Here is an 8,028-nt window from a genome sequence, read left to right on the forward strand (position 1 = left end):
ACTCGGCATCGCGCAAACCTCGATGAGACAAAACGATGCTGAAGGCAGCAATAGAGCGGACTCTCCGCAGCCCGCCGAGCCGAGCAACGCTGCGATCTGATCAGAAATACACTCACACGTAGCGATTCACGAGATGACTAGGATTTTACACGAGGAAGGAATCGATCACAGCGACTGCAACACTCACCCGATTTCGATGTAGAGCGGTCGATCGAAGGGTAACATCCTAACCTACAGTGTAGATACAGCAAAGCAAATTCATATCGGTGTTGAAGAGTATTATCGATCAAAGTGTCCAATGCTGGCTCGTTACATAGGGTGGCTCGCGACGCCGGGAGGGACGTTACGTTACAACGCTTTCTCGAGTCAAGTAATCCTTTAGAACACCTAAGGAATATACAGGAAGCTCACAAATGCATTTCGGTGAAAGTAGTATTAAGCAAGTGATATTGGTTAACAAAAGTAAAACAGAGGCCGTGAACTACAGTAGTACATAAGAACAACATAATAAAAATAGCACAACGCGTTAGCAACGCCCACATTGGAGGTGATCCTGCACTCCCCATCCGCATAATGGCATTACTGTCGTGTCGCATTCTTGAAGACGTGCTTGCCTTCATCGCCATAGCCGGGCCAGGCGTCGATGTTATCCCGACCGATCAACGGAGGGTTCCGGAACACGTGTCTGCCTTCATCGCCGTATCCAGGCCAGCTGTCGATGCTGTCCACTTGGCGTGTGGTGTTCACCTGGCGTTTGTTATTCACCTGGTGGTTTTGCTCCCCCTGGCGTTTGCCGATACCCCAGCAGCGACCGATACTACTGCCGCCTGCCGACATGAGAGCTCTGCCGATGCAAGCCTGGGTGCCGATGGGCAAGTTGCCTGCAGCGTACCATTGAAAGCAACAGTCGTCTGGGGTGCGTTCGAAGTTCCAGAAGGTTAGTGCTCCACAGCCCTCGATCTGTTTCTTCAAGCCCTCGCCCTCCGCACCAAACAAGGCATCAGGCAGGTTCTTGCCGCGGATCTCGAAGCTGTCGAAAAAGAACTTGTACTGGGCGTCGCAGCTAACTTGGTTGACCTGCTGGCTGAGAGGAGTCATCTTGTACTCCCATCCATCGGCGGTGGTCAGAGTTGAGCCGAACTTGTAGTTGTGTGGGTTGTTGAGCGAGTCCGCGCCATCACATCCATCGATGACAGCATTCGTGAACCGACCGACACAGTCCGGGGCATCTCGCGGTGTTTGGCTGTCACCATGGAGCTTGCGGACGGAGAGTTTCAGCTCATTCACCGAGTTGGCGTTGTAGATCTTCTCGAGTTCGGTCTGACCACAAAAGTCGACGACGTTCTGAGCGGCAACGTCACGAGATCGAACCCAATAGTCCCCACCGATGCCATGGCACGCATTTTGGTCCTGAGTGGGCACGTCGGATGGTGCAGGAGTAGGAGTCGGGGTGTCATTAGGCGTCGGCGCGTCTTCCTTCTGAAAGTAGAGATCAATTTCTTGAGCTAGTAGGCTGTCAACGCTGGCGATAGAGAAATCGCTGGTGTTCGCAACAGAAACTCTCGGAAAGACTAGCAACGGCGAGTTGGGCGGTGCGACGCCTGAATCCTCAGGCGAAACTCCCGGAAGGCGTCCCACGATCTCCCACCAGAAGGCAGAATTGATAAGCATGGTATAGCTATCGGAATTGATAGTGGACAATGCGGCTCCATAGTCACCCTTCGTGGGGAACTTTGGACCCGCGGCCAATCGACGTACGTTGTAAGGTCCATAGGCGTACGGTGGTGCCTTTCCAACCACTCTCAGTTTGATATCAGTGATCAGCGGTTCTGGATCATAGGTGCTGTGGAGGTGCATCATCTCGTGGACTATGAACTGACCAGTGGTCTGGTAGTTCTCCATTTGGTAAAGTTTACTGTTCTCGCCAGTCTTTTTCCAATTGTTGATTTTGTCCACGGTCTCTGCGAAAGTGCCCAGTGTAAAATATGGGTCGCACATAGTGATGTGGCCGTATTTCCCCGTCCAGCCGTTATAATCCCAAGCATAGCCGCCGATTTGCTTGCCGTCGATTGGGTCTTTTTTGCAATAGTTCTTGGGGTCTTTGCATGTGACTGTGATGTAGTTTGATGTCTTACCGTTGTTGACGAAGTTGCTTGCACGTCCAATGTTGTCTTTGATACGTTTCTCATAGTCCGTCCAGTCTTCTCCCATCCAGTAATCCGCCGCGAGGTCATAGTGCGATGAGCGCGCTTCAGCCTGTTTTGATGCTTCCTGTAGAAGCTGTCCGGCATTCCAGAATCCGTTCTTAAGCATTCTGATTTGCTCTCCGGTGCAACCTACATATGCAAGCCAGCTTGATTTCGGACGGAACACGGATCGTACATAGTGTACCGTTGTTGTTGTCAAGGTAAAGAAAAGCACCATGTGGATTATTGTTCATGGCGGTGAAGCAATCTTCGGTGAGGTGCTCCGGGTCACATGCACCTGGTGCGATGGGGATGCCATTTGGGAAAGGATCCGGCGTCTGTGGGGGGAGAACGAAATCACCCGCAGGTACGTTTGGATCACCGGGATCGATTGGTGGAGTATCAAGCTGCTGAGGTAGGCCACTAATCATCACGAGGAGTGTTGACAGCGAGAGCAGAGTGAATTTATGCATGGTGAGGTTTGATGACTGGTTTGTGAAATGCTTCGATGACCGGCTTGTGAGGTTTGATGACTAGTTTGTGAGGTGCTTTGGCGATCGGCTTGTGAGGTTTGATGGCTGATTTGTGAGGTTTGATACCTGGCTTTTCCAGGAGGAGCTGTCGGATTTGATAATGTCCACAACTCGGGTCAGATCGTCTACTCTTATACCTTCGCTTCATCATTGGAGCTATCCGCTTCATAGATTGTGCCATGATGCTTTTTCTGCGATGCAGCATCAGGCGCTTACTAGACGAGGCCCGACCAAACGGAGGCCCAAGTTTCGAAAAAGCAAACATAAGCGTGAAACACTGGCGAAGACAATCGCGTCTTGTGTTGGCCTTAGCGAAGCACATTGCCGCCCGGGAAGGTCGATTCCTTGACTTTTGGCAGTGATCCTTGCAGGGACGCATGGTCATTTGGATGTTTTCGGCCGTGAGCGTGTCGCTCTTATCTGCGCTCGGGCTTTATATTGAACTTGGCTGCTTTAAAGGCCTTGGCGAGTTTCGGAAGAGCCGAACGAAGAGTTTCAGGTTTCATAGGATGCAGATCTCGGCCCTGTCGGCGGTTAAAATCCAGCCCCTGCTTCGTGCTGGCATCAAAGTATCGTTGCCCGACGCCCGAAGGAATTTTGGCGCTCGGGACGGGCGTTGCCAAAGCGCCGTGCACTTTTTTCCCGAAACGCCGTGCTTCGGGCGCGATCTTGACGTCTACTGACATATGTATAATACATACATAAATAATATAATTACTGATACTACCGCTTTGGATGCTACAACACTGATATCGCAGCTTCTGCAACTTCTACAACTATGGAATTGCCTATGATGTTCGCTGCAGCAAATGATTCGTAAAATGTGTCATGTAAAACAGGCAAGAACAACAACCGTGCTCGGGAGACGGGCCGCACCAAAAATAGCATCAGGACGTTAGTAGCCACGGTAGCACGGCGTTTAGCAAGAAAAGAGCACGGCGTCTTTTTTATATCAGCAGAAGCGCCCGGCCGGGACCTGTAGTCTGCCTTGCGTTCGGTACCCTGCACGGCGCATAGGTATGGGCCAATCAGCAATCCCTTCATTTGAAATGTTGTTTCACTGTAGCGTCTCAGGCGCCTGCCGTGGACACAACTTGCGCCGCAAATTGTCTGCCTGACTGGCCGTCACAGCGGGGTGGACTTCGAACATCTACATCAAGGGCACATCGCCCGCTTCTTTCTTGCTCCAAGGTCGAAACATTCCCATCACGATGAGGTCTTATTTTATCTTGATCGCCATTTGGCTTGGTGTCGGACTCGCTACCGAATTCGCTGCCGAGGATAAAGATCCCGGTATTGGCATCGCCCTCTTTGACGGTTACGCGTAAGTGAACACTCCGCATACATGATTTGTATCGCAAAGTTAACCTTCCATGGCATCCAGCACCGTGAGCGCTTTCACAGAGAACGACACATACATCGACATTGCCAAGATCGAAGGTGGGGAGACGTACAAAGCGTACATGCTGGGCAAATCACAGCAGCAAGATCTCATCCAATACCCGTATTGTCCTTTATCGAAGCAACTCTGCCAACGATTCTGGCCTTTTACCACGATCACGAATCCCCTCGCTCCAATTCTCCATGTCCTCGTGGCTGCTGCTGGGTCACTCCTTGAGCGGACCGTCGAGTCGGCAGTGGTATCGTTTGATGCGATTCCCTACGACCGCTGGGACCGGGCTAAGGAAGATATCCGATCGGCCATGGACAGCATTCATGTGCACACCTGGGAGCCTCCCTACCGCATATTCCCGGAGCTTAATTGGGCACTCGGGATGGGAGGACGCTGCTCTGCTTACCTTACGCCCGAAGAACCGGGATACGTTGAGGACCCGCCCAAGTTCATGTTAGGCGTCGAATACACGCGGCGGTCTCTCGTGTCATCGCTTTGGGAAGAGGAATGTGGATTGGTGTGGCCGATATCTGAACCTGGTATCTACTCGCGTGGACTTGGCTTCGACGCCCGGGAAGCATGCCTGAATGAAAGTCCCAGCAACAACTCCGACGTCCAAGCCCATTGCGACGATCTCTTAAAGTCCGAGCTTCGCGAATTGCTGCGTAACAGCAGCTACGTAACCAAATACAAGAAGATTTCTGCCGTCGACGCAGTGCTCGTCACAGGCGAGCGAGCGGACGACGAGGGCATTAAAACTTTGCTCAGCCAGGTCCTGGACGAGCTCTTCACCGACGGCGGAAGCCTGGACCTCTCCTTGGCGCGCAAGTTTTCGCCTGATCCGACATTTGCGGGTTCTCGAGCGGCGGCGTTCGCAGAACGGGCCGAGAAAATAATGAAACGCCGAAGAGCGAATGGAGATCCAAGAGATCTCTAGCTGTGGTAGAATGAGTCTTCACAATGGATGGATGCTTGCGAAGAGAGAGAGAGAGAGAGAGGAAGAGAGGAGAGAGAGCTGCTGTGCTTCTCGTCTTGGCTGTTCACATTTAGCTGTAGTCATTCGTTCTCTGTTCAAAGTACTGCGAACCTGTTCGCCAATCGGGCGATGTTTGTGCTACGACGTGTCTCATGACCAGAAATTATCAGGTAAGTTACACGATCTCCTGTAAAACCTCGGGGTTCTGCAGCACGCCAGCGATCACCTCAAACCACTGCACAACTTTCTCGTAAATATTGAAGCGATTCCAGTCCATCGCACTGCTCTTGCCGGCCTTCAAAATGTCAGGATGCCTCTTGCAGAAGGACCGCGACCAGTTCTTGCCCGGAGGCTTGTCTGGTTTGTCGGCGAGAATACGTGAGCATGCCAGACTAAAGGCGATTGAGCGAACGTGCTTCACGCGGACCGGCTGGCCGAGCGCGTCCTGCTGCAGCAAGAATCGCACCAAAGCGATCTCCTCGGAAGACCGTAAATACAGCTGGCTTTGAGCCTTTTCGAGAAGCGAACGTCGGCCACGCGCACGATGCTGGAGCGTTGTGCGAGGTACACCGCTGGTCTCTGCCGCATGTCGCAATGAGGTGATGGCGCTGCCAGATTGAAGTCCATCAAGGACTTGTGTCGCTCGATCGGTCATATCGGTAATCATGCAGTGATGGTGATGTCAGAGGATACTGTGTATCCAGGTGAACAAGGTGAGTGATAGGAATGTGCTAAAATTAGCTTGCAGCGTGATACAATCAGACTCGAGCCGATTCACCGTCATAGAGCTGCCGATCGTAGTGGCGGCGGTATCCGCTGCCTAAGCGCCGGGCATTGCATGACCCACAGGAGTGGTCTCTTTGGACGACGTTCGCATTGCATTTCGTCGCCTAGATCGCGAGTCTGGCGGGGCTGTGTCGACGCCATGCATGAGACACAAGTAGTCTCACACCGGTCAGCCGCACACTCCTCATCATGCTACATGCGAGCGGCTCTGCTGCTCTCTTTCAGACGCGGACTACGACATGACTGCTCATCGTTCCCCTTCACTTTGTATTTTCTTTGACCATTTTGATTGCGCCCATCACCATGTCGCTGAACGCTGTCCATGATCGCGGGGCGTACAGCGTCGGCATTGTTTGCGCGCTAGCGATTGAGAAAGCTGCAGCTGTCGCCATGCTTGACAACAAGCACGAGCGCTTGCCGCCTGCTTCAGGCGACGAGAACGACTATGCTTTCGGAACGATCGGTGCGCATAAAGTGGTCATCGCTTGCCTCCCGGCGGGCACGACCGGCACGGTGTCTGCTGCGGTGGTGGCCCGCGACATGACTCGCAGCTTTCCGATCCGCATCGGTCTGATGGTGGGCATCGCAGGTGGGGTGTGGAGCGAAGAGGTAGACGTGCGGCTCGGAGATGTGGTCGTGAGCCAACCGAACGGCCAGCATGGCGGAGTAGTGCAGTGGGATTTCGGCAAAATCGAGGCCGGTGGAATCTTTCAACGGACGGGGATGCTGAGCAAGCCCCCGCGTGAGCTCCTGAACGCTGTGCAAGGCTTGCAGGCGGAACACTTGCTGCAGGGTCATATGCTGGAGAAACATCTTGCCGAGATGCTGTCCAAGTATCCCGCGATGGAGGCGTTTGTACACCAGGGCGACGACAACGACGAACTTTTCGAAGCTGGTTATGACCACGAACGCGGCAATACATGTAGGCAGTGCGCCCGCTCGCGCGTGGTGCATCGGGAAGCACGCCAGAGCTGTCGTCCACGCCTGCATTATGGCAATATCGCCTCGGGCAATGAAGTGATGAAGGACGGACGCACGCGTGATCGGATTGCGCAGAAGGAGAGCGTGATATGCTTCGAGATGGAAGCGGCGGGCCTGATGGACTCGTTTCCGTGTGTTGTGATTCGCGGTATTTGCGACTACGCCGACTCGCACAAGAACAAGCGGTGGCAGCCGTACGCAGCTGCGGCGGCGGCGGCATACGCACGGGAGCTGCTGCTATGGATGACCACAATCGAGGTTGCCAAGATCCGCCCTGTACTAGAAGCTATAGGTATGTAGGCAGATAGATTACACTTCAGACGACCCTTGTGATACCTACTGATCGGTGAAGATGGAGTAGCGCCTCGTAATTTCTCTGTCCCTTTCAGCCTGCAAGGCATCCCGGCGACGGAGCATTTCGTGCCTCGCAAACCCGAGATGCAGCGTCTGACCGAGTTTTTCGCAACGACATCGACGCGGTCGACGCAGCAGCGGGTGTTTGTCGTACACGGGACAGGCGGGATGGGCAAGACGCAGCTGTGCGCCCAATTCGCCAAGACGAGCGCAGAGCGGTTCAGCGCGGTGTTCTGGCTCGACGGATCGTCCAAAGATGCTCTGCAACGATCAATGGCGAGCGCCGGCGCGCGGTTGTCGACGCGTGCACAAGACGCGACGGCAAAGACGGATGTCGCACAGTTGATGGCTGACTTCCAGCAATGGCTGTCACTCCCGGGCAACACGGACTGGTTGATAGTGATCGACAACATCGACCGCGACTGGCAGGGCACAATGAAGGACGCTCAGGCATACAACTACCGTGACTTCCTGCCGCATGCCAATCACGGGAACGTCTTGATCACGACACGTCTTCAGCGGCTGCAGCTACCAAAGGCCAGCCTTCATTTAGATGTCGCCGACGATCAGCTGGCGAAAGAGATGGTCGAGACACGTGCGGATAAAGCGGTCACGAGTACGTGCGTGTGGCAGCGCCGCGGAGCGAGTACGATTACTAACATACACATACACAGACATTGATCAATTGCTGCCCAAGCTCGGCGGTCTCCCGCTTGCCCTCGCCCAAGCAGGGGCCTATCTAGGCACGACCGGGATGAGTGTCGCAGACTATCTCGAGCATTACGACGCGACGTGGACGGCGTTGATGCAGAATCAAGA

At 53.8% G+C, this 8,028-nt stretch overlaps 4 protein-coding genes across 4 annotated transcripts in view; 2 read left to right on the forward strand and 2 right to left on the reverse strand.

Annotated features, from left to right (window-relative positions):
• Window positions 1-579: 579 nt before the first annotated feature.
• On the reverse strand, window positions 580-2,313 carry K489DRAFT_414269 (uncharacterized protein; the record flags this gene model as incomplete). The annotated part of the gene is made up of 1 exon (XM_033608148.1): window positions 580-2,313. The coding sequence occupies one exon, from the start codon at window positions 2,311-2,313 to the stop codon at window positions 580-582; it is 1,734 nt and encodes a 577-aa protein (XP_033454870.1).
• Window positions 2,314-3,692: 1,379 nt separating this feature from the next.
• On the forward strand, window positions 3,693-5,331 carry K489DRAFT_385505 (uncharacterized protein). Its single transcript, XM_033606118.1, has 2 exons — window positions 3,693-4,043; window positions 4,104-5,331. Exons 1-2 carry the CDS (start codon window positions 3,931-3,933, stop codon window positions 5,047-5,049), a joined length of 1,059 nt encoding a protein of 352 aa, XP_033454871.1. The 5' UTR covers window positions 3,693-3,930; the 3' UTR covers window positions 5,050-5,331.
• A 19-nt stretch (window positions 5,332-5,350) lies between these two features.
• K489DRAFT_305759 (uncharacterized protein) lies at window positions 5,351-5,605 on the reverse strand (the record flags this gene model as incomplete). The annotated part of the gene is made up of 1 exon (XM_033600548.1): window positions 5,351-5,605. A coding segment is annotated over one exon (255 nt), but the record flags the coding sequence as incomplete, so codon positions are not given.
• A 379-nt stretch (window positions 5,606-5,984) lies between these two features.
• K489DRAFT_405526 (purine and uridine phosphorylase) overlaps window positions 5,985-8,028 on the forward strand; it is a gene marked incomplete at its 3' end in the record, with an annotated part of 3,682 nt that continues 1,638 nt past the window's right edge. The window contains exons 1-3 of the mRNA XM_033607160.1: window positions 5,985-7,147; window positions 7,208-7,825; window positions 7,884-8,001. Coding sequence (XP_033454873.1) covers window positions 6,178-7,147; window positions 7,208-7,825; window positions 7,884-8,001 — 1,706 coding nt within the window. The 5' untranslated portion in view covers window positions 5,985-6,177. The remainder of the gene's footprint in view (window positions 7,148-7,207; window positions 7,826-7,883; window positions 8,002-8,028) is intronic.

This window comes from Dissoconium aciculare (assembly GCF_010015565.1).
Source record: "Dissoconium aciculare CBS 342.82 unplaced genomic scaffold K489scaffold_28, whole genome shotgun sequence".
NCBI lineage: Eukaryota > Fungi > Ascomycota > Dothideomycetes > Mycosphaerellales > Dissoconiaceae > Dissoconium > Dissoconium aciculare.